The 24,670-nt window shown below is 43.9% G+C and overlaps 2 protein-coding genes across 2 annotated transcripts in view; both read left to right on the top strand.

Moving 5' to 3' along the window:
* Window positions 1–770: 770 nt before the first annotated feature.
* LOC146560518 (alpha-actinin-4-like) lies at window positions 771–21,169 on the top strand. Its single transcript, XM_085244629.1, has 22 exons — window positions 771–886; window positions 1,277–1,396; window positions 3,714–3,800; window positions 5,302–5,389; window positions 6,177–6,255; window positions 6,410–6,491; window positions 7,210–7,295; window positions 11,229–11,321; window positions 11,427–11,552; window positions 12,379–12,483; window positions 12,842–12,989; window positions 13,076–13,226; window positions 14,073–14,181; window positions 14,329–14,469; window positions 14,650–14,832; window positions 15,135–15,269; window positions 15,699–15,878; window positions 16,108–16,254; window positions 16,632–16,664; window positions 17,862–17,942; window positions 19,733–19,891; window positions 20,654–21,169. Exons 1-22 carry the CDS (start codon window positions 862–864, stop codon window positions 20,810–20,812), a joined length of 2,517 nt encoding a protein of 838 aa, XP_085100755.1. The 5' UTR covers window positions 771–861; the 3' UTR covers window positions 20,813–21,169.
* Window positions 21,170–22,020: 851 nt separating this feature from the next.
* LOC146560517 (alpha-actinin-4-like) overlaps window positions 22,021–24,670 on the top strand; it is a 15,909-nt gene continuing 13,259 nt past the window's right edge. The window contains exon 1 of the mRNA XM_085244421.1: window positions 22,021–22,069. Coding sequence (XP_085100547.1) covers window positions 22,021–22,069 — 49 coding nt within the window. The remainder of the gene's footprint in view (window positions 22,070–24,670) is intronic.

The following is a 24,670-nucleotide window of genomic DNA, read 5'->3' as shown; positions in this document are numbered from 1 at the left end:
TTTGAACAATGACAAAAAATACTGACCTCAATCTCTGCTTGCACCATTGCTGAAAGTGTGCATGCTCGACCTCCATGTATTTTAGTCTCTTGGCATTTTTACGCACTTTCCCCAACTTGCATAATGAGTCATGTAACAGATGAATGCGTCCAAGTGTGTTAGACAGTCTGATGTTGTGCTGCAATTGAGATGTTCGGAGAGTGATGTGACAAAATTTTGTTTAAAAAAAGTGCTGCAGGATCTGCAGTCGCGCGCCTACCTCTAATGTGTTTTTAAAGAATGACGGCTAACCAGAAAAACCAATACACGGTTTCCAAGCAGCGGTGGATGTACATGATTTGCTGATTTACTCAGATGTCCGTCTGATTGCAAGTAAAAATAATAAAGTAGATCGTTGGCATTGTGTGCTGACCTTTTAATGACAGCAGCGTCAGACACTGAGAGCCAAGATGGGGCTGGGTTGGTTAGTTTTCTGTCTTTTTAGCTTAAACGACTTTGTAGGGTAACTATGCATGAAGTGTTTTGCTACTGAAATGCCAACTCCACATCTTCGTGTGTGACATGTAGTTAAACTTTCACGTCGTGTTTCTCCCTGCACTTCCTGTCTTATCAAAGTGTCTCCCTGACCTCCCTTCCTGCCCATTGAATTTCATTTTCTTTCATTCACTATTCAAAGTGGTTTATTATTATAAAAGCTACACAAATATTTTGACCCGGGCTGCAAATAACCCCAATTGTCTTTTTTTTTCTCCCTCCTTTGCTCTCGCGCAGACGTTCACGGCGTGGTGCAACTCCCACCTGCGGAAGGCCGGCACGCAGATCGAAAACATCGAGGAGGACTTCAGGGATGGGCTCAAACTCATGCTGCTGCTCGAGGTCATCTCCGGTGAGTCACCGTCCGACCTCAGAGAGCCGGAGTCGTCAGAAAATTAGGGCGGGTGTACAAGTTTTTAATTAAACGTCTGCAATAATGAAGTGTTTCTGGAGTGAGTCACACAGAAGCCGCAGAAAAACTTGTGGGTCTCAATGAGAGGGAAAAATATTTTCAGAAGACACAGCAGTGGGTTTGGGTTTGTAGCAGTGGAGCTGTTTGTGTTAGCGCTGCTGTCATTCACTAATGACGTTTGGGCTCAGATGTGGCTTCCTTTTCAAACTCACTCCAGTTTCAAGTGAAGCCGGCGTCGCTGCTGTAACTTAAACCTCCCTGAATGTTGCCCGTGGAAACATGCTCAACCTCAGCTAAGTGGCTCTTTTCTCTGTTCCTGTGTGTTTGCAGGCGAACGGTTACCCAAACCTGAAAGAGGCAAGATGAGGGTCCACAAGATCAACAATGTAAACAAAGCCCTGGACTTCATCGCCAGCAAGGGAGTCAAGCTGGTGTCTATTGGAGCAGAGGGTGAGCCTTCATTCACGTCACTGCCGGCACGAGTGTGAAGTTAAAACTCTCACTAACTGCAGATCTAATCGGAGCGGTTCGCTTAAATGTTTGAAAGCGTGGCTGAAAGTGAACATTCGTGGTGATTTTATACTTAGTGGTGAGCTTCGGCTCATAATGGTCCTTAAATGGGAGCCACTAATTGCAGCTGTAATGTGAGTGAAAGCGATTCAAAGCAGGAAGACGTTAAAACTAATAAGGCCTTTTAATGTAGACGCAGATTTTCCTTTTTTCCTTATTTTCTATCAAAGCTGTGCTCACTGTGCTGTGGTATGCAACAGTGTCAGGGAGCTCCGGACAAACAGGGCTCAGACTATGAGGTGTAGGTACGGTTTGTTGGTACTCGCGCTCCAAAATTTCCCTCAATCCAAAGAGTTGAGTTGTATTTATTTAAAGACACTGTATTTTCTAAGGAGGGCCAGGAGGGCCAAAATGAATTAAATATGCCGTTAAATAATTTATTAAATGTTTTAAATGTAATGAACGAGCATTTAATTAATTATTTAATGGTGTATTTAAGTGTATTTAGTTAATTCATTTTGTCACTCCTGGCTCTCCATAATTTCCCTGATAAGACATTTAAGTCGTTCCGTAACAGGTGACGTGGTCAGCTGTGAACTTTCACATGCGATTGATTTGATGCGCAGTGACACTTTTACCAAGTCCTCGCAGAAGCAGGTCTTTCCACTCAGCAGCCATCTTGGTGACACCACCTGGCAGTTGTTTTGTCTGCTAAACTGGGGGAGGGGCTTGAAGGCTGGCTTCAGTGGTCATGTCTTTCCCCCCAAATGCTAATTCCACAAAGTGCTGAAAACATGCTTCAGTTCACAGCTGAAGTTGTGAGTGTCGGCACAATAACACTACAGGGTCACTTCACACACACTGCATTGTGTCAACTCCTTCTCATTTCCTACATGTCACCCTGATTCCTTTACACGCTTTTCTAATGAGACGTTTCATCGTTAAGCTTCTGCTGATAGAACCTCTGCTAAGAAACTCTGGTAAGATACATGTCTGTCAAACCGATCTTCATCCTGCTGACTGAGGGCGGCGTAGAGGTGTGTGTGTGTGTGTGTGTGTCGGTCGGCTGCAGGACGCTGACCTTTCTCCTACTATCAGAGCAACCATGACATTCCTGTAGCATGACGCTGCTGATACTGGTGATCACTGAACACAAAGTATGGCGCGCACACTGCGCGCTGTAAACACACTCCGGCCTTCTGTGAAAGCAGCAGCCCGTTAAAGGTCGTCGGCTGGAAACTGAGAGGAAAATGCAAACGTAGCAGATGGAAGAGGGAAAAACCCTCTGTCAGGATGCTCAGTGCACACTTTCCCTGGTCAGATTCTTCAAATTGAAAAGTTGTTTCCCAGGGTTTTAAACTTGAAGCACGTCATTTTCTAGCTAGCTGCTGCTGCTACAAGATTAGCTGAAACTCTGAGTGCGCCTCGCGTCCCTGTTCACACCAGGATCGGACTGATCCTCCTCTGAACGGTTTCACCGCTGCTGTTTGTTTTGCACCTGAGCAGCCAAATGAATCACAACCAGCCAAGTGTGATTTACCTGAACCTGAAGTGCAGGTGTGAAGGCGGAGCCTCATCGCTTTAATTGTAATTTACTATTTAAATCTGCTGACAGCTGAAGGTGGATACGAAATTAACCACAAAGAATGTGAACCTACAATAAAAGCACAAATTCCAAGTTGAGTGTGTGTCTGTGAGAAAGCATGACAGGACTGATAAAACCTCTAAGAATGTCTGAGAACAAAGAGTGGAATCTGCTCATTAACGTAACCGTCATCGTTCACCGGCCAAACTCTGAAAACCGTATTGGAGAATGTTCCAGTTCCGATGCTGCCAGGATTTACATTTATTCACATTAACAATGAATGTATTTGTTAGATGAAGTTCTGATGTAAATTATCCACACAATACTCACATAATCTGCCCTCCTCATCAATTTAATCCTCCCTGTTTAACCGACACGACACGTTAAACAGTCATTATGTGCCTTTGCCAGTAAAAAGTCATCTTTCCCCAGATTTCACTGATTTTTATGAAAGAAATCTTTGTTTGAGCATCACACTTTCCCTGGAATTAGCAGAGACTCAGCAGCCGTTACACATTAAGCGTAGTTGTGAGTGGGTGTGCTGGCATTATTAAATGGAACAGCAGATGTAGGATTGTAAAAACAGCAGTGATGGACAAGAACTACGGTTCTTGGGGTGTAACAGAGAAACACAGTGATTGATTAAGTTGTGTGTGTGTCTGTGTGTCATAGAAATCGTGGATGGAAACGCCAAGATGACCCTGGGAATGATCTGGACCATCATCCTCCGCTTCGCCATCCAGGACATCTCTGTAGAAGGTGCAGCTTCCTGTTATTCATATCCATGAAAACTGTCGCACCTCGCTCTCTTCTTTCTTCGTTTTTTTTATCCATCACTTAAATAAAAACCAAAAAAATCAAACTCTCTAAAGTTCAGCTCCCAGCCAGGTTTTTCAGGCCAGCTGACTGACAAAGACCTGCAGCAGGCTTTTATAGACCACTTGGAAAAGTTGCACTTTCTTGTGGCTGCAGCCAGAAATGCAGATAACTGACAACTGAGGCTACAAGTTACCTACAAATAAGTAGAGCACCGACATCTTGGGCAGCCTGAGTGCAGTAAACCTGCAGCAGTTTATATTTACCAGATAATTTCATCGTTTTAATTCTCAGAAAGGCACCAACATCCAAAATCAGGTTCCAGAGCTCTAATTTAGGGACTTCATTGGCAAGGCTGAGGCCTAGCCTAAGGTAGTGGCTCCTTTGTTGGCATTCACCTGTGACTCAGAGCTTTATTACACTAGAAACACTTTAAGAACGAGCAGTTTAAAAATTCACCCGCTGTGCATCTGTTTTTAGGGGGAGATTGAGCTAAAGAGCACAGAAGTATTTTTGTAGCAGGCTGTAAAAATGTTATTTTCATGGCTGGACTCGAGCATCATGGGAGTCTGTGGGGATCGACTCTCTTTCAGAGCCGACCTAAAGTTAGAGGAACTGCAGATTCTGGCACTTCTGCACTGGCTTCATTTTTAAGCCCTGAAGGTTGCTGCAGTTACAGATGTACGGGCTTGATATGCATGTAGGAAGTGGAAACACACACACACACACACACACACACACACACACACACACACACACACACACACACACGATGAAATAAAGCCAAGATGAAACAGGTGTGCCTGAAACAAGACCGATCACGTTAAACTACATATTGCTAGCAGCACAGTTCTAACTCTGCCTGGTTATGTGCTGTTTACATGTTATCAGAGCAGGTTTAGAAGTAAATAGTTTAAATACTGATGAGTTAATTATTCGAGTTTAGTCCCACAGAGTCAACCCAACAGCCCAAATCTGTCCTGATGAACTTTCTGACAGTAAAACCAGCCGATGACTCATTTGTGCATTAACGTATGCGTTAGCTTTGTGTTGATAAATGTGGAGGTGAGGTTCATTTCTCCTCTCTGAGCACAACTGACTCTGCAGGCTAATTAAAAGAGTCTGAGTTGAATTAGCTGCGGTGGGTGTGGGCTGCTAGAAGTCATTGGAGTAATTCTCCATATTAGCGGCGGATATTTTGTCAGTGTGTGTGGAGGAACCTAAAGCAAACACAAACATCCTCATATTTTCAATTCTGCTCATGAGCACAGTGGCCGTTTATATTTAGCACGCTGAAAACGGCCTCGGGTATTTCTTGGTCTGCTTGCACAAGGCTAATCGACTCAAACGGTCAAAGCAGCTGAATGAATGTGATGCAGAGACATTTCCCCCCGTGTGCTCCGACTGATCACGTCTCTTGTCTCCTCCTCTCCTCTCTCTGCAGAGACCTCTGCCAAAGAGGGTCTACTCTTGTGGTGCCAGAGGAAGACGGCTCCCTACAAGAATGTCAATGTGCAGAACTTCCACATTAGGTAACGTACACACAGGGCTTTACGTTGGACTCGTTTTTAAAGGCTTCTATTGTCAGATGAAAGCAGTTCACACACAGTAATATTGTGTTGTAAAGACCAACAAAACCTTGAGAGAATCCAGTTGAGGAATCCTGCGGATACAGTGAAACTCTCCAGTGGCATTGATGAAATGTGTTTGTGGTTAAGTGTGGTATGTGAGCAGCTGTCCAGTGTTCTTTTTTTTTTTTTTTTTTTTCCTTTATATGAAAAATACTGATCTGAGAGTTTCTTAAACTCAGCATAAAAGTTGAGTTGGCGCACACACAGGCGCACGCAGATACTTCCCTGAACCTTTCTGGATTCAGCTCAGGTGTTCAACGCTTACATGAAACCTCAAATCTGCTGCTGTTGTGTAGAAAGGGCGCCCCCTGATGGAGAGAGTGCAACATGGCACAACTGTGCTGTAAATAGACAAATGTGATTATTTTCTCTCTGTTTCAATATGAAAAACTGTGAGAAGGAATTCAGAAGCAGCTGATGATGATGTATCACATGCAACACGTCCAGATATAATCAATCAAACCATCTTTCACCCAAATTCAGCTCAAAAAGAATGTTAATGAAGTTCATTTAGTTTCAGATCAGTTCATAAATTTAGTTCAGTGTCACAGTGGAGATGTGGATCTTGGTCCCGGCGGCAGATCGGGACAGTTTTTGTTCACGGCGCCGATAATGTCGACTTGTAATGCAGCAAATGTGTGAGCGTCACCTCCACCCTCACCCCGAACTCGTCTTTTCTCTCCAACAGCTGGAAGGACGGTCTTGCCTTCAACGCTCTGATCCACAGACACAGACCTGATCTCATCGACTACGACAGCCTCAGAAAGGTGAACAGCTTCACACTCCTCCACTCTCTTCAAATATTTCAGTTTTTGGGTCAAACATGGTGAATCGAAATGCTTTCATATCTGTTGTTAAGTTGTGTTACAAATGCCTGAAGCGACTCACTGGCTTGTTTGCCGTCTGTGATTTGCTGTTTAGGATGATCCTGTAACCAACCTGAACAACGCCTTTGAGGTGGCTGAGAAGCACCTGGACATCCCCAAGATGTTGGACGCAGAAGGTAATAAGTCGGCTGTTGATCTGTGCGTCTCTGCCGGATCTGTCACTGCGTGTGTTAAAACATCACGGGCTTGTTTACGTGCACAGAACAAAGTGACTGTTAATAACGTAAGATGTGGAAGTGGTGTGACAAAAGTGAACCAGGTGTTTTTTTAAAACAGTGACACAGTTTGTCATTTCTGACCAGTCTGTAACATCAAATAGGAGTTTACGTGACTTTTCCTGGGAGTCCGTCTTTGCAGCACGTACATGTGACTGTAGCTCCACGCTGACCTGCACGGGGTTTGTCGCCGCGTTGTGTGCATGTAAATGTGCCCGATCTCCAAAGCGTGTTCGGGTTCTCGGTGACAGGACACGCGAGGCATCTTCAGGATCGACGTTGCTCCTCCTCCTGTGTTCATCTGTATGTGTGACCATGTTGAACATCCACGTTTCCTTCACAGGATCCATTCTTGTCATAACAAGCCACTTTTTCTTTTTGCTTCAAACTCTACAGAAAGAAATCCAAGTTGTGTATTAACTGTACCTGAGCTGTGTGTGTCTACGTGTGTGTGTGTGTGTGTGTCGTTGTATTTGTTGTTTGCATGTCAGGCTGTTGGCAGCTACAGCAGCTCGTTAAATGAGTTTGTGTGCGTCTTGTTGTAATTGTGTAATCACTTGTCCTGTGTCTTGCCTGTATGTGTGCGTCTTCATAACCATGGTCTCCCCCCGACTTGTAGACATTGTGAACACTGCTCGCCCAGATGAGAAAGCCATAATGACTTATGTGTCCAGTTTCTACCATGCCTTCTCTGGAGCACAGAAGGTACCCTCTGAGCCAACGTCAACCTTTAACCTCCTTTTACTAACAAGGTGCTGCTTCCTGTCCAGCATGGCCACGCTCTGTCTCGACAGCCAGGACGCTGGGTTTGTTGGGACGCTGGGTTTGTGGGGACACAAACACGCAAACGATTTCAACATTAGCATGCTGGTGGAAAGCGGTAAATGTTTGCCGTACAGAAATGAGTTTGTGGACTAAAGCTGCGTTTAGTTTTATTTTTAGCTAAAATCTGTCAGATGGAACTTTTCCCATGGATATTTTTACATTTTTGAACAGTTGTGGTTGAAAAAAAAACTAAAAATCAAAACAAAATGAACAGAAACCTCTGATTCAACATGTGGAAGTCCCCATCCTTTAAAATAAAGTCCTTCCAGGAAACAAAAGGACAAGGCCAGCAAACAAAATGCTGAAATATACGATCACCGTTAGGACGTTTCTGTTTTCTCCCACCACTAAAAGCATCCAGGTCTGAGGCGCTCTCCTCAGGATAATCTCACTGCTTTCACTTCCTCTTAAAGGAGACCCTGTTAGCTTTTTAGCATGTATCACACTGAGGTTCATCAGGGTTCATTTTCTTCTGCCACTCTGACCATGATCCAAAAACTTTCTCCACAGATCCAGAGGGAACAGTTCCCTCAGCCAAATGAAACCCAAACTCAAAATGAGAATATTCAGTTATGCACCAGCTACGTTGCTTTAATCTGAGCTGTGTATTCACTGAGTTGAAGCATATTAGGATCTATGCAACATCTTCTCTTATACCAAATTTAAACACATTTAGCATCAGACTGCTTCTGGCAGTTTTTCACTGTTGGGAGGAAGTTAGACCGAACCTTTACATCCACAAAGCGTCTAAATGCAGAAGCACAACTTCATTCCTATTTGTTGTTCATTATAACTGTTTGCAGATTTTTTTTTTTTCATGTACATGTAGGAAGAAAAGGTAGTTCCAGTTCATGTTGGCTGCTATTGTTAAGATTTGGCTTGGAAAAACTGTCACTTCCTAATATTCAGAGAACATGGCATGCAAAGAAGTGAACCCGCCCCGTTAAATGATGGAGTTCCTCCTTTTTAGAGCAGCTCTCGGGCTTTTTGGCCCATCTGGCACTGCAGGTTGTGACCTTATCGAACTGTTATTTGAAAAGCTTTAGATGCGTATCGCTTTCTGCTTTACCTTTAGCACGTCTGTACAATAGTACGGCAAAACTGGAGTACCATCCTGCAGAGTCGGGGCTGAAACAAAGGCAGGAACTAATAACGATGAATAACACAGACAGAATAAAATCTGCATTATGTGCAGAATGAAATGAACGATATGTACCGAGATAAAAATATACGTGCAAAAAATCAAAGGAGCTAGTCGGATGATATCAGTCGATAAACTTTAGATGTTACAGGAAGGCTCACGAGCTCAGTCTTTACAAACACAAAGACCAGAAACCACTTTACTCTGTACACTTTCATAAACTGCTAAATTCAAAATTCCAGAATCAAATTCCTGCAGCTCAAAGTGAAATTTAGACTTTTAACATAATGTGCACGAGACAAATCTATAAGTAAAAACTCTTATTGTGGAGAAAGTTTGGTTTCAAATCATGCATGTCTCTGATAAAGTCAAGTAAATATGATGTTAAAGATTCATAGTGGGTCTGTCATAAATTTTATTAAATCATCTTCGTCCCTGTCCTCTCGTTACCCTCTTGTTTTTCCTCCTCCTTCCTCCTCCCCCCCCATCCCTCTGGGCCCATGACAGGAAGCCAATCGATGCGTCTCTTGTTTGCTCGTCTTCCTCTAATTAATTTTCTGGCTCATTCAGAACTTGTTTGTTCCTCTGCAGTCTCACGAGGTGTGTGTGTGTGTGTGTGTGTGTGTGTGTGTGTGTCAGAAATGGGCACGAGTTCAGGTTTTGTTTTTAGCTGGTGAGTTATGTGCGTTAGCTCTCTGACCGCTGCGTTTGTACCAAACACAAACTCTGAAACGTCCACATTTACTGCTCTTGCCAGCATCGTAATTTATTCAACAACGTCACACAAATCGCGCCCGCTCCAGTTCACAGGAAGCGTTTTCATTCACCAGTCGCTGTGCTGCGTTCTCATTTTGTTCACTTGGTTATTTGAGAATATTTTTCCACCTGCAGTTGATGAAGACGCTGTAGTTGAGTACGAGAATAGAACTCTGAAGATGAAGAAGAATTAGTCAGTCAGTGTGCTGACATCATTGCCCTGCTGAGTGAACCCAGTGAATGAACCGCTTTGAGTGACTGGATTAAGCAGTTCATGCCTGTTTGTGTCCCACACTTGAACTTGTGGCTCCAGCGTCCCACGATTCCCTTCCAGAGGACTCCTCTGGTGGCCCTCACTTCCTGGTGACAGGAGGCGCTCCAAGCTGTGGCACTAACGAGGGGGCGCTCAACGTCGCCCCCACCTGACTCAGCTTTCTCTCACATCCTGCAGGGGGCAATCAAAGTGTAGCTTTGGGTAGCTTTGGCTTCACTCTGTCTCTCTCTCTCCCTCTGTTCTGCTGGGTGATGCGTAGACATCGTGGGTACGCTGAGGCCGGATGAGAAGGCCATAATGACCTATGTTTCCTGCTTCTATCACGCCTTCTCTGGCGCACAGAAGGTGAGCTCCTCACCCGTCAGACTCACATTAACACTCAGCGCTGCGAAGAAAAACCCTGAAATGCACCAAAGTTTCCATCGTTGGTAAAACACATTTGTTATTTAAAGTTTTTAGAGTGTGAAAAGATCAGAGGTGAAATCACAGCAACATGCTGGAATTCCAGCCCAGCGTTTATTAGATGGAAGTTTGAGCTGCTTTGCGTTTCTCCTCGCTCGATCCAACAGTTCAGCTGCACTTATGGTTTTATACAAATTCAGTCAAATATTATCTGCAGAACAGGAAACGGAGCAGGAGCATGATGGGAACTTTTGGTGCTTCTGTCTCGGCTCTTTGGACATCAGCTGTTTCCCTCAAAATGCTCCAGACTTTATGGGCTGGACTTAAACTCGGCGGTCACCTGCACTGATTGCTTTCCATGCATGCTTCTGTGGGTGATTTTGACGTTTAAATTTCTTCTTTTCCACTGAGATCATGCACAGATTTCGATTTATGGATATCTCAGCTGGAACATGAAACACTTTATATTGACGAGGATTCTTCCTCCGGGAAAGCGGCAAACCGCCGGTGGTCATGCTGCTGATGTGGTTTAGAGAAACCAGACCGGTCTGGATTCATTACTGTGGGAAACATTAGCTGATGTCTCAAGTTTCTTTTCAGCTATTAACACTTTTCAAACTATTCTAAATGTTTTATATGATATGACTTGTGTCTTTGTAAGCTTATTGGACGAGCAGCATAATGCAGATGTTTTGTTGTACAGTAGGTATGACCTTGAATCAGCTTATCAAATTCTGTGTTTTATATTTCAGTGGTACAGTAGTGTAATATCCTAGGCAGACGCACTGACGTGGACTGCAGCGCTACATGAACTGTAACTAGAAGCACTGATTCCCAGGTTTTGAAGGGAGATGCATGAAGTTTTAAATACACACAGAATGACTTTGGCACATTGAACTAACCATCGAGAGCTGGAGCATGTTTGTAGCAGTCATATTAAGCCCTGGTTTGACCTACATTGGCGTTTTTGCCTTATTTTAAATAACACGTGCCTAAACTTGGCTCGACATTCCTCCCTCACTGCCTGCGTGTGGAGTGTGCGCACAGATTTGAAAAGCAAAAATGCGTTTGTCACAGCTGCAATGAAAGGCCAGGCTGAGGTACTAATAAGCAGCGGTAGACACTTATTTTGAAGCTCAGTTTAGTGACTTTATTATGAAGCTTTGAGCTCAGAGAGTAGACTCTGATGGAGTTTTATCCAGTCATGTCCAGCTCCACTCATCACTCTCCCTCCTAATAGGCTGAGACAGCCGCAAATCGAATCTGCAAAGTGCTGGCTGTCAACCAGGAGAACGAGCAAATGATGGAGGACTACGAGAAACTGGCCAGTGATGTGAGTATCGAAACATGCCATCTTTTACTTGCACGGCAGACTTTGGAGAAAGGAGGACGACCCGTTCGTCTGTCCTGTTTTCACCACTGTCCTCTCTTCCTCCAGCTCCTGGAGTGGATCCGTCGGACCATCCCCTGGCTGGAGAACCGAACCCAAGAGAAGACTGTAAATGACATGCAGGTGAAACAGGAGGACTTCAGAGACTACCGCTGTGTGCACAAACCACCCAAGGTATAGAAAACCTCGCGTGAACTGTTCTCAGCATTTCTAAACAAAGAAAAAAGGCTCACAAACTCCTGGATCGCCTGCCAGACCCAAATCTTTGTAGTGGAAAGTTTAATCTCATTAATCTTACTCAGTGTTCAATATTTGTTTTCTTCCAAAATAATATTCTTCTTCTTGACATTTAAAATCTGGGTTTTTTAAACTCATTCATGGTGTAGCTTCTGCAGAGTGGTTGCTTGTGTCCCTGAGGTCCACTGAGGTTCATCAGTGTTTGTTCATTTTTGTTATAATTGTGTCCCTCTGGAGAGGAAACAAGGAGAAATGGCTCAGAGTCTGCTGGAAAATGTTTCTGCAAATATTTTCTCACATGTTACTCTGACCTCTCTCTGCACAGAGCTTCTTCAGCCTTTTATTATAAGCATTTAAATTGAGGCAGAGTTGTATACTGTGTATTCACATGAACCAGTTATTATAGTGTGTTAATCTCACACTGCGTGGCAGCACGAGCCCTTTTCCCAAGACCTTATTCTATGCATTTAGCTTATAATGCTCTGATTTTATGTCAGAAAATGCACAGGTTCTCTAAACCTGCATTCTTTCCAGTGACCAGCAGGGGTTGTCTTGTCCATTTAACCCGTACAGATGAACAGCTCTTCGGCTTCTTTGCTCTGACTTCAGATAACATTTTGAAGAGTTTATGCTCTTAATCGCTGGAACCTTTGTATCTGTCCTGGTGGCATCGCCATATAAGAGCGCTGTGCCCTCTCACATATGAATGTTGGTTTTCCTCTGCTGAATGTGTCCAGTGACACTGAGATGTTCCTGTCTGCAGGTCCAAGAGAAATGCCAGCTGGAGATCAGCTTCAACACTCTGCAGACTAAACTGAGACTCAGCAACAGACCTGCCTTCATGCCGTCAGAAGGACGCATGGTGTCGGTATGAAACTCGCACACAGTCGATGGGAAAAGTTACACCACACTTGAAGCTGCGCGACACAACTTCATTATCATCAGTCGCAAAGCAGCCTGTCGCACGCTAACAGAGGATTTCTAAAGATTGGTGTAAAAACTGATTCAGTTATAGCTTAGTGAGTTTAACACAGTCAACACAGTGAGTTTAACACAGTGTTAAGTTACTTTTCTGTGTTTTTTTTTAACAAACAATCCAGCTTTAAGTTCCCTTGTAAATATTACAGCAGTTTCACACCACCTCTTTCACACTTTTCTGCACGTATGAGATGTTTTACTGTGTTTGGAGTTTCTGCTCTACAGTAACTCTTGCTGTTTGCTCTCAGGACATCAACAAAGCGTGGCACAATCTGGAAGGAGCAGAGAAAGGCTACGAGGAGTGGATCCTCAGCGAGATCAGGCGTCTGGAGAGACTGGAGCATCTGGCCGTCAAGTTCCACCAGAAGTGTGCCATCCATGAATCCTGGACCGACGGTATGTAAATTCCATCGCGGTGAAGCAAACGTCTTCACGACGCCAGAATGCTCGTCTCTGAATAAGTGAGGCTTTTGTGCATGCAGGTAAGGAGGCCATGCTTACCCAGAAAGACTATGAGACGTGCACCCTGTCAGAAGTCAAGGCGCTGCTCCGGAAACACGAGGCCTTTGAGAGCGACCTGGCCGCCCACCAGGACAGAGTGGAGCAGATCGCCGCCATCGCGCAGGAGCTCAAGTAAGAGTGGAGCCGCTAACATCTCTGACTTCATTAGCATCGGTTCCTGAATGTTCCTCGTGGCTTCTTTCATGCATAAACGCACAAAGCAGGTCGGGCAGCTCTATTCTTCACAGTTTGTGATAATTCTTTCCTTTCACGTGGGTTTGTGGTCAGCATAGTACCTGCGCCTCGCTGTGAGGTGAAACACGCAGCATCATTTGCTGCTAGCTCCCGATGGCTCTCGTCTCCACGTCAGGGTTCATTTATTCTGAGTAATGAAGCTGCTAAATATGCACAAGTTTAAATTTTGAAACTTACTGATGGTTTGTGCTGCTGCCCGAAGCTGCTGGTGTGTAATAATCCGTTCCAGCAGATCATTTTTCACAGTTGGAGTATTATTCGTTTTGTTCTCATTTGAATTCTTAGATGTACCGCCCGTGGGGCAAACAACTTTAACTTCAGTTCTTTCTTCTTTTTCTTCCAACACGCACATTATTTTCACAACTTCCTTTAACATCGTCTCGAGTTGCATTAAATTCACATTTCAGTCAGAAATGGACAAAACTACAGAGCAAAGTGGTGAAGAAGCAGCTCCGGTGTTCTTTGGAGACGCCTGTGCATTTTTCAGAATAAAGAAGCAGCTTTGAGGCTTCTGTCAGGTCACTTTGGTTTGATCGACACAGACTCAGAGCAGTCGCCTGATGCCTTTCCCCTCTCTAAAATTTTAAACCAGACTTGACGTCCAAAATCTGACCTCACAGTCAGATGGTGTCGATTAACAGAAAGAAGTGCGTCTGAAAGTGAATCTGATCATGAGAAGTGCTCGACAAAGGAAAACCCCTTTTTCTTTTCTTCCTTTTCCAGTGAACTGGACTACTACGATGCCGCCAGTGTCAACGCTCGCTGTCAGAAGATCTGCGATCAGTGGGACGTCCTGGGAGCCCTCACCCACAAACGCAAAGAGTCACTGGAGGTACGATTCGGCCTGTTTGTGCAGTACCTTTTGAGCTTTAAAAGGATTTTGACAGGATCATCATTTGACACAATGAAATATCAAATGTATTTTAAAATGTATTGAAATGTATTTTAATAAGGCCGTCTTCTGTTTTCCTGCCGACAGAGGACAGAGAAGCAGCTGGAGTCGATAGATGAGCTGTACCTGGAGTACGCCAAGAGAGCGGCACCTTTCAACAACTGGATGGAGGGAGCTATGGAGGACCTGCAGGACATGTTCATCGTCCACAACATTGAGGAGATCCAGGTATCTGGGAACTGGGAAGTCAAGTGGTGAATAAACAAGTGCAGCATATGAAACATACAGCGGAGGTCCAGCACTGAGCCAAAGAAACGTTCCAGTGTTTACTATTTAAAGCCACAGAGCTGCGTTTATCCCACAAAAACGGAAAACCCAGCAAACGTGTTTCTTTCCTCCTTCTCTCAGGGTCTGATCACAGCCCACGAGCAGTTCAAGTCCACCCTGCCCGAGGCCAACAAGGAGCGCGAGGCTATCCAGTCCATCCAGTCCGAGGTGCAGAAGATCGCCCAGAGCAACGGCATCAAGCTGAGCAGCGGAAACCCGTACACCTCCATCACACCTGAGAGCATCAACAGCAAGTGGGAACAGGTGAGCTGCTGTTTAACGAAGGCTGACGTTAATCGTTTTAAGGCAATAAACGTGTAGCTCATTCATGCCAGAGCAGTAAACTATTAATGCTGTCTGCTGCTTTAATGACGCAGCGCAGATTTTTCCTCTTAAAAGCTTTTTCCCCGGTGAACCCTACATAGAAGAAGAACCTTTTGTCCAGTGTGTTAAAAACGCTGCCTCTACAGGCTGAGTGACTGAATGTTTTTCTGCAGCTGGTGCTTCATGTTTGTGCGTTTGTGTGGGTGCAGTTGTTTCTAATTCTTCTTTGTGTGCATTTGCAGGCGATGGCTATGGTGCCACTGCGTGACAACGCCCTGCAGGAAGAGCTGAACAAGCAGAACTCCAACGACACTCTGAGAGCCACGTTCGCCACTCAGGCCAACACGGTTGGCGCTTACATCCAGGCCAAAATGGAGGTAACTGATCAGCCCCACAGTCACAACGTGCTCAGCATTATGTCGAGATTTTCACGTTTGCTCAGCTGTGTGCAGTTTGTCACTTTGCAGACACTTTGTGAAACACGGACTCACAGAGCAAATGTAAGACAGGGTGCAGGATTTACCCACAGCCTGAAGAGCTCTTCAGTTTGTAGATGTTGTATCCATGAGCTTTGTGTTTAGATTAGATCGTCACTGTGCATGCACACTGCGTTACTGAGAGCAGGAGGAATGAAATGTACTTCGTCTATTCATAGTTCAGGAACCGTAAATGATAACTCTTCAGCATCCTTACAGAAAAAAAAATCTTACAGTCATTTGGAAAAGTTTATTTAGAAAAGTGTTTTTTGTTTTTATAAATATGTTCGAGTGTCAGCGTTTCAGGTGTTTGTGTGTTTGTGTTGGCAGGAAATTGGCAGGATATCCATTGAAATGAACGGCACCCTGGAGGACCAGCTGACCAACCTGAAGGAATACCAGAAGAGCATCATATCATACACACCCGAAATTAACAAGCTGGAGGGATACCACCAACACATCCAGGAGGCGCTCATCTTCGACAACCAGTACACTTCCTACACGATGGAGGTAACGCAAACGCGCACAAAACCTTCAGCAATGAATGAATGAAGTCTTTTTCACTTCCCAAATGAAAATGTTTGAAAGTAGGACAGCTGTGTTGACATAATGTGTGCATGAGCTCTGTAACAAAACGAGCTCATGCTTTGTGTTAACCTTTGAGGACACTGTCAAACCCGAGTCCTCTCTCGCATCTCAGTTCTTAACCTCTCCTGTCAACCCCGCCCCATCACTGCAGCACCTCCGGGTGGGCTGGGAGCAGCTGCTCACCACCATCGCCAGAACCATCAACGAGGTCGAGAACCAGATCCTGACGCGTGACGCCAAGGGCATCAGCCAGGAGCAGCTGTACGAGTACCGCGCCTCCTTCAACCACTTTGACAAGGTCAGGGCCCGAGCTCTGCGCTCACGGGTTATTTATTACACCTGTTCTGTTACCCTGTTATCAAACCTCACAGTATTACAGAGTATTGGGCGTTTAGGTTGGCAGTGAAACCTGAGGAGAAACCCTGTTTTTGTTTCATGTGTTGATCTAAAAATTATAAATATGAAGCGTTTAATGATTTTTACCATTACATATACAATACATGATGGTGTAGACCAGCTATGATGCACCAAGCATCTTATGTATTTGTCTGTGTAGAGTATAGTCGTTAGCAGTGGGTTAGTTGTGGTTAATTGGACTTCCTGAACAGTTTTCAGTGTGAGGATTTGGCCTCTGTTTTTCCTGTTTATTTATAATGTGACTGACTGGATGTTTAGACCTTAAATGGGGGTGAGAGAGGAGCCAGACATGTAAGTACTCATCCTGATGTTTCACTCACGAGCACAGGCGGTGTTGGTGAAATTTAAAAAAAGGCACGGATGGTGACTGGCTTTTACCAGGAGGGTGAAGAGTGAGGAAACATCCAGTTAGCAAAAGGCTACTTGTTTTAAATCGGCTAAGAAATGCTACATTTGGTTTGAAATGTGTTATTTTTGGGTTGCACTTGGTCTTTTTCCCCTCACTGGACATGCAAACCTGCAGATGTCTGTCATCCCTTTGGAACGCTGTTTTCTGCATTTAAAAAAACTAAACTAAACCTACCAGATGTCATTTTTTGTGTTTTGCGGTGGTTAAACGTGATGATTGAAAGCTCTCAGCTGTCAGAGAGGAGGACGACACCGCCATCGTTCACCATCTCATGCCGCTCTGTGTGTGTCACTCATTCATGCCACTATCTGACACGGTGGTCACTCACCCGTCAGTCTTTTTGTTCGTCACATCAGTGTGTTTATTTCTTGACGACACAACACTGGAACTATTCTTCGCACTCAGTACAAAGAAAGCACTTGTAGCAACCCGCTGACCCCATTTCAGTTTTTGCATGGATACTTTTCTCTAAATTTGGGAACATTGTGTCAGTTTTCAATAAAAACTGAATGCAGTGATTTGCTAATTATTTAAATTCTGAACTATATACATTTAAAAATGCTGCAGAGACGACACCACAGTTTTTGAAACTGAGGTTTGTTCTCCCTTAAATATAGATTAATTTTTAAATTTTTGAGGCCTTAACATGTATCATAATTTAATGCATAAAAAATAAGCATAAAAAGGTAACAACTGCATTAAAACAGTGGATCTCTGAGTGAAAGTCTTTTGTGAAACCACAACAGTTCATTGCTGTGTCCATGAATGCAAGCTGCTCTGGACTGAAGAGGACCGGGATCATCTGTCTTTGTTATTCACTCACGCTCGTGATTGGTGGAGATTAAAAAGTGACAGTTTGTGAACATCACAGCTCTTGAGTGGGTGTGGGGGTTTGTGTGTGTGTGGCGACATTGTCTAAACATCCATAAATGTGTGTCCCTTCGTCCTCCATGTCTTCATCGTCTCCCTGCATGCTGTGGATCTCATGGTCACTGTCCTCCACCGCCACCATCCCTGTGTTACGATTGGTTCATCCTCACGATGCGGTGCTCTGTCATTGGGTGTTTGGCTGATCTCAGGACCACAGCGGGGCCCTGATGGCCGAGGAGTTCAAGGCCTGTTTGATCAGTCTGGGCTACGATGTGGAGAAGGACAAGCAGGTAGGAGCTCAAGGATTGGACGGAGGGAGAGCCGGCGTCATCGGCCTATGAGCAGGAGCGCAGAGATCACAGCCACATTCAGCCAATCACAATCGATGTTTCTTTTACTGATTTTATACACTGACATATAGAAGTCAGACAATTCAGCATCTAGCAACATTTGTAGCTTAATTGATTTTATTTTTTCCACACCGGCTACAAATGGTTGATGTTTTGAAGCCATAAAAATTTGCATTGCAAATAAAAAAAAGTAACCAGAAACAGCCTGAAATAGACAAAAATGAAAAGAAACTATTTCGACATAAAATAAAATTGGATAAGCAGGTTGAACAATTACAGTATTAATAATTAGGTCAACTAAATGAGGTTTCTATTTTTGATACTCTGTGGCGTGATGAAGTGAAACTGGTCAGTGATCAGTCGGTGCTCCTGCTCAGAGCCTGCTGCCGTGCTCTGTGTTCAGGCAGGGTTCAGTCCATCGGCATGGAGGTTCATGGAGGTGTTGCGTCCCTGTTTGTCCACCGGGGGTCTCTGTTGCTTTGTGCTGCTTCAGCTCACTCTCTGAACGGACCCCACCCCTCAGCTGTCTGTCTGCCCGTCAGGTTTTTACTTTGCTGCGAGACTTTCTGTTAACTGTTTGTGCTTTTTATGGCTTTTTTCTCACTCACTCACTGTTTGATCTCAATATTTCTGTCCATCCTTCACTCTGCTGCTTTCTCTCTGTCCCTCGTATCTCTCTGACTCCGTCTTTGTCTACTCACCACCTCCTCCCTCCGACCTATCCTGTGCTGTGGCGGCCTGCAGAAGCGATCAGGACAGATGATGTCAGATGATTTCCGGGCTCTACTCATTTCTACAGGAAACAGCCTGGTACTGCTGCTGGCATGAAGCTCTTTCAGGGTGTCTGCAGGTCCAGAAATATCCTAATGCAGTTTAATTAGTCACAAGCTTTGAAGCACCCAAAAGAAGCAATTAAGGATGCTCTGTGTTTTTGCTTTTACCTGAATCAGAGGGACAGGATATGGATATGGAAGCTAGAACTTTTTGATTTATTCCATTATATTCTCGTCCAAGTCGGGCTTTGTCCCCTGCGGGAGGTTTAGCCTCTGACAAAATCAGTCCTGTTCATATTTTTATAACATTTAAACCAGGAAGTGAAACTCTTAATTCAAACAAATGGACCCAGGCAGGCAAATTATTGCTCAGTATTTCTAACTATTACTAATATTTTCTGTTTGGATATTTTGTGGATTTGCATGTGACCTGATACCTGCAGACACCCTGTGCTCTCCCTCTGATGCTCTCACTTCCTGTCCTTTTTTGTCACATGTGTCACTTTAACATCCTTGATGATCAGTACTAACTGAAGGAAGCTGATGTTTTTCATGTAGACCATCCAAATTACTCTTCACTGTTTTCTCTTCGTGTCATCATTTGTCTGTTTTTTTTTTTTTCCCTCCATCCCAACCACATATTGGGACTCCCATTAGGACTTAATGGTAGTCCCTATATTTTACATGCTTACAAACTGCAGGGGTTTTAGTACTCTTTCTGATTCCCAGACAATTCCAAACGGTGAGGCTGTCCCCTCATTTTACAGAAATCTATTCACTTTTCTGTCCCTTTTTGGCCATTTGAATAAAAACTGACTTAAATATGAAATAAAATGACCACAGACTAACCTCTGGCTGTGGCTAATGCCTCTTCAGTTTGCTCCTGTAACTGTGCGTCTGTTCCCTGAGTTCAAAGCGCAGTCTCTTCTGGGTTAACCTGTAATTTGTTGATGCCAGGGCGAAGCCGAATTTAATCGCATCATGGGTATAGTGGACCCCAACGGCAGCGGCGCCGTCACCTTCCAGGCCTTTATCGACTTCATGTCCACGGAAACGACCGACAGGGACACCGCGGACCAGGTCATCGCCTCCTTCAAGATCCTGGCTGCTGATAAGGTGAGTGCAGAACGACATCAGTGCTCATTTTTGATTGGACAAGAAAAATACTGGAGAAAGAAATGTGCAGCAGGACGCTGACCACCAGCAGAGGGAGTATTTGTGTTCACAATTACAAGTCAACACAAGCTTGAGGTTGAATCTGTGCAGAATATTCCTTTTTGTTAGAGACGCCTCACAGGTTGATATTAGGATTTATAATAATAATAACAAGCATGGGCACTTTGGCTTTAAGCTGCATCAGCAGCCCAGATTGTCTGTGTTATGGTTCATTTAAGCACTGGCCCCTAAAACACTGAGTGATTAAAGCTTTGGAAAATCTTAGTGACTTCTATGACATCAGCTCCTCAGGCGCACACAGCCTGACATTTGGAGAAGTTTTATAGGACTTCAGTTGTATCTTGGACCTGCACGGTGCTTTAGAGCAGTGGTCCTCAAAGTGGGCTGTGCAGCCCTGAGGAAAAGTGTCCTCTTAACAGTCTGCTGTGAGAGTGTGTGTCCTCAGGAAAAATGGATGAGTAACTGGGACGCACAGGTCCAAACTAACTCGGTTTAAAGATCCCAAGATATTCAATCTCCAGACTTGAACTTGTGATCTGAAATGATCCATCAAACATGAGTTTGGAACAAAATAATGATATTCAGCCAATAATACGATCCTCTGTTGTCTTAGAAGATCAATAACATAAGTTTTTCATCTCTATTAAGCCGTCTGTCATTTAGTGCTTTAGCAGTGAACTCTTTGCCTCCTGTTTCCACCAGAACTACATCACAGCTGATGAGCTGAGGCGGGAGCTCCCTCCAGACCAGGCGGAGTACTGCATCGCCCGCATGGCACCCTACACGGGGCCCGACGCTGTCCCCGGAGCCCTCGACTACATGTCCTTCTCCACCGCCCTGTATGGAGAGAGTGACCTGTAGAGGAGGCGAGACGAGGAGGAGGGCTGGACAGATGAGGGGAGGGAGAGGGAGGTAGAGGAGACGCCGTGAGTCGAGCGCTGGGAAGAATTTTGAGTGGTGGTCACGATGTGCCCCTGCGAGTGCCGGTTTAGAAATCGTTAAGAGCTTGCTGATTGAGCTGTAGTTCTCGTGGTTTGGCCTCCAGCCCCACTGTCACAAAAGGATGTTCAGCATCAGTTTGTCATAAAGGTTTATTTGAACGGGCACATCTGGGGGCGTCTGTGGGACGGGGGGCAGAGTTGCTCTGTAGTGCGGGTCCTTAGCTTCACCCTCTCTGCCTTCATGTGGTTTAAACGGGGAGGGACGGGGGTTAGGATTATGGGGGGGCACAAGCTAATCTGATACTTATGCTAATTTTTGTTTATTTTATTATAATTTTTCTTCTTCTTGCCGGGCGGGGGTCCAGGCCGTGTGTGTGTGTGTGGGGGGGGGTTTTGATGTGGCGACTGGCAAGTTTATGTATTAGATCCTGGAGAGATTTATGCTGCGGGGTCAAGGGTCAGAAGGGTGGGATGGAGGGGCGGGGGAGTTGACCAACCACAGATAAAATGACCTATTCACCCATAATTCCCACGTTGCTGGATAAGGTGACCTGTCTAACCTCAGCTCTTTTCCTCTTCCTGTCTGCGTTTCTTTTTTTCCCCTCTTTGTTTTTTTTTTTTTTCCTTTCTCATTCGTTTTCTGGACCAGGTGGGTGGTGGGAGGTGGGGGTGGGCGGGGCTTAGCGCTGTACATACTTATTTTTTCAGTCTGAAGAATGACACACACAGAGTCCCAGCCGTTGAGAGTAATCAACCGCAGGCCTTTCAGTAGGGCAAAGTAGACATTTATTATTAAAAAGATAATAAAGAAAATGAAACAAGAAAACAGAGAAATTTAAAAGCAGTTTCACCAGTGGATAGGTTTGAGCTTCCAGAAGTCTTTTCTTCAGGTTTTACTTTTTAATTTTGGCCAAACTAACCATGGAAAAGTTGACCTAAAGGCCTTCTCCTGTATAAAATCCATGATGAGCAACAGCATAATAATTACAAATATCTGCTTCTGTGAAATTATTCCTCTGTTAGGCATCGGGTGCTTGTTTAAGTACGAAAACCTCACATTTATATAAAAGTTTATACTGTATTACTCAAAGTTAGTCGAGTTTCATCTACCTGGCATACATACGCGGGATGTCACTGATCCGTTTGATTGGCCGAATGAAGGTTCGTGAGGGGGAAGGTGAAAGTATTTAATAGATAAGCGTGCCTGTTGGTGGCTACAGCCCTGTTCCCTCCTCTATCTCTCTCCCCCTCACTTTCTCCCCCCTCCTTCCCCTCACTTGTTTCTGAAGAGAAGTACAAAAAATCACTGCTAAGGAAGGAGGGAGGGGAACGTTTGGGGAGTCTCTGTGTAAACATTCCATTGTACGCAAAACGAAGAAAAACTTTTTAAAAAAAGGAAAATTGTTATGTAAAAGAACTATGCAATCATATTGTGCGCTCAATATCTGGGGAAAGCTGTGGTCATCAAACCAGGTCCCGCCTGAGTTTCCTGTCAAAATTAAACGGAGGACAAGTGATTTCTCCCGTCTTCGTGGGAGAGGAGGGGGAGATGACGGGAAGGAAGCGGGAAGAGAAGACTCGGACCAAAAGCTTGTTTCTCTTTTTCATTCTTTTTTTCCCTGCGAGGTTGTAAAGAAATGAACTCTGGAATTGTGATTTTGTTTCTTTTTTTTTTTTTTTTCCTTTTTTGTACTCTTTAATATCAAACCTTATCTGCTGTACTGGAAACTGCAACGCCTTCTGTCTCTAATGATAAGTGAGTTTCACAAAGCACACATAAAAAGTTTCCTTACAAAAATACCTGCGACTGTCTTCATGCCTCGTTCTTGTGCGTGTCTGTGTTTTTAAACTTGAGCTACAAAAGAGCAGATTTTCTCTTTAACTGTAAAAAGGAAACAAATCTCCAGCTTTGTACTTTGTGATAATCTTTGGTTTGTTGTAGCGTTACCAAAGTCATTTAGGCAAATGTAAACAAACTAAAATGGGTCTTCAGTAACATCTTTTACACTCAGAGTGATTAAGGCATGCTGTGGTTACTGCAGCAGTTTTTGTTTGCTGACCAATCTGAAGGAAACATCATCATTCAGCACAATTGGGCTTATCCAGGTGACTTTCTTTAAGTCCACAGGAAATGTCCACTTAACCCTCAAAATGACCGTGATAAGTTAGCCAGTGGGATTGTTTGAGCGTTCATGAATTACTGAGAACCTGGAGTCAATGCAAAAGACTGCAGAGGTGGAACATTTAAATCACATTAAAGCTTGTAATTACAAAATAAACCCTGAATTTCACATGTACATTAACTTCCCATTATCCTCACCAAGAGGCCAATAAAAATACAAAGCTCTGAAAGTTGAAGACTAAAACATTCATGATAGTATACACGTCATAAAGCTCTCATAAATGCATTACTCTGCATGTGCTGACTCTGCAGAGAGAATATTTAACGAGAGATGATATGAAAGTAACAGAACGCCAGAGAGCCACACTGCTAGGTGGTGAGAATTACAATAAAATACAAATTATAGTCATGCGTGCAGTTTAGGACAGGTGAAGTGCTATTACATGATTCCCAGCCAAGTTCAGCCAAGCAGCCAGTGAGGCTTTCTAATATAAATACGGAGTTGATACCATTTGAGTCATGCTCAGCCTGCACAGAGATTTTTGTGGGCTAAAGGAAATATTGGTACACTTCATCCTCTGTGCCAGTAGCACTCACTGAAGGGAGACAAATGAAAAGAAAAAGAAACCCACAGCACACAGGCATGGAGCTGCATTCTTCCAAAACACCAGTAACTTGGTGTTTTGGGTGCTGAGAGCACAATTTAACATGTCTGTGCGCAATCTATCGTAGGTGTTCAGACAGGTAAGAGAACAGATCATGGGATAAAGGAGATCACGCAGAAACTGATTTTATATAGTTGTTTCATGAAACAATCTTTGTTCTTCTTAAAGTTCAATGATCCATGATTGTGTTACTATTTTTAACATTTTCACTTAGGAAGTTTTTTTTTCCCCTGCTTGTGATGTTTTTCCATTTAGTGAATTCCTCCAATTTCAAATTCATAACTATCTTTATACTTGATGTTAGAAGTGCAAATTTTTTTACTGCCTCCAAAAGATGAAAATCTGATCAAGTAAAAAAAAGTAATAAAATCACTTAAAGTAGTACCGATCACAAGCTACTTGTTTATTTTAAATAAACGCATTCACGCAGCATCTCCATATTTGTCCCAATCAGTGCACTGAAACACGGGCGTGTGCGGAGGGGAAACGGGGCGACACCTTTCAATACTTTAAGCATATATATTGATGCTAAATCTTTTGTACCAGGAGGATATACAGGATTGTAAGTTAACTTGGGAAGAAATCTTTCTTTCACCGCTTTGTAGACCACTCTACCATTTCAATAATACATCTGTATGAGGGCACAGGGCTACACGGGAGCTTGAGAATCATGCATATCACAAAAGTTTCTAATAAAATCTTTTAATCTAATTTAATTTTAATTTATTCATTTTAAATGCTGAAAATACCCCAGACCCCTTAACTTTAGAGGGGGCTTTGGGTTTTTCCTTTACTTTGTCTCTCCTTCGTGCACACAGATGTTCATGCAGTTGTAAAAATAAACACATTTTTCTTTTGTTTATTTGAGTCTAAATTGCTTTCTTGAGCTTTCAGAAGTGGCTCCAGGTGTTGTGAGAGAGACTGGACTGGATTTACAAGCGTGTAAGTTTGAGAGCTTTGTGCTTCACCCTTTGGATTGCGTTAGCGTTTT

This window comes from Mchenga conophoros, linkage group LG14 (genome assembly GCF_057382185.1).
Source record: "Mchenga conophoros isolate Kocher_MC1m ecotype Shallow Benthic linkage group LG14, M_conophoros_male_GT1.1, whole genome shotgun sequence".
Taxonomy (NCBI): domain Eukaryota; kingdom Metazoa; phylum Chordata; class Actinopteri; order Cichliformes; family Cichlidae; genus Mchenga; species Mchenga conophoros.
The sequence above is the reverse complement of the archived record's forward strand: the minus strand, read 5'-3'. Positions and strand labels throughout refer to the sequence as shown.

Bases quoted from the DNA above. Each gene is read 5' to 3' on its own strand.
- LOC146560518 (XM_085244629.1), top strand. From the start codon at position 862: ATGCTGCTGCTCGAGGTCATCTCCG. The intron at 14,470-14,649 runs GTATCTGGGAAC...TCCTTCTCTCAG, and splicing joins ACAACATTGAGGAGATCCAG to GGTCTGATCACAGCCCACGA. The intron at 14,833-15,134 runs GTGAGCTGCTGT...GTGCATTTGCAG, and splicing joins TCAACAGCAAGTGGGAACAG to GCGATGGCTATGGTGCCACT.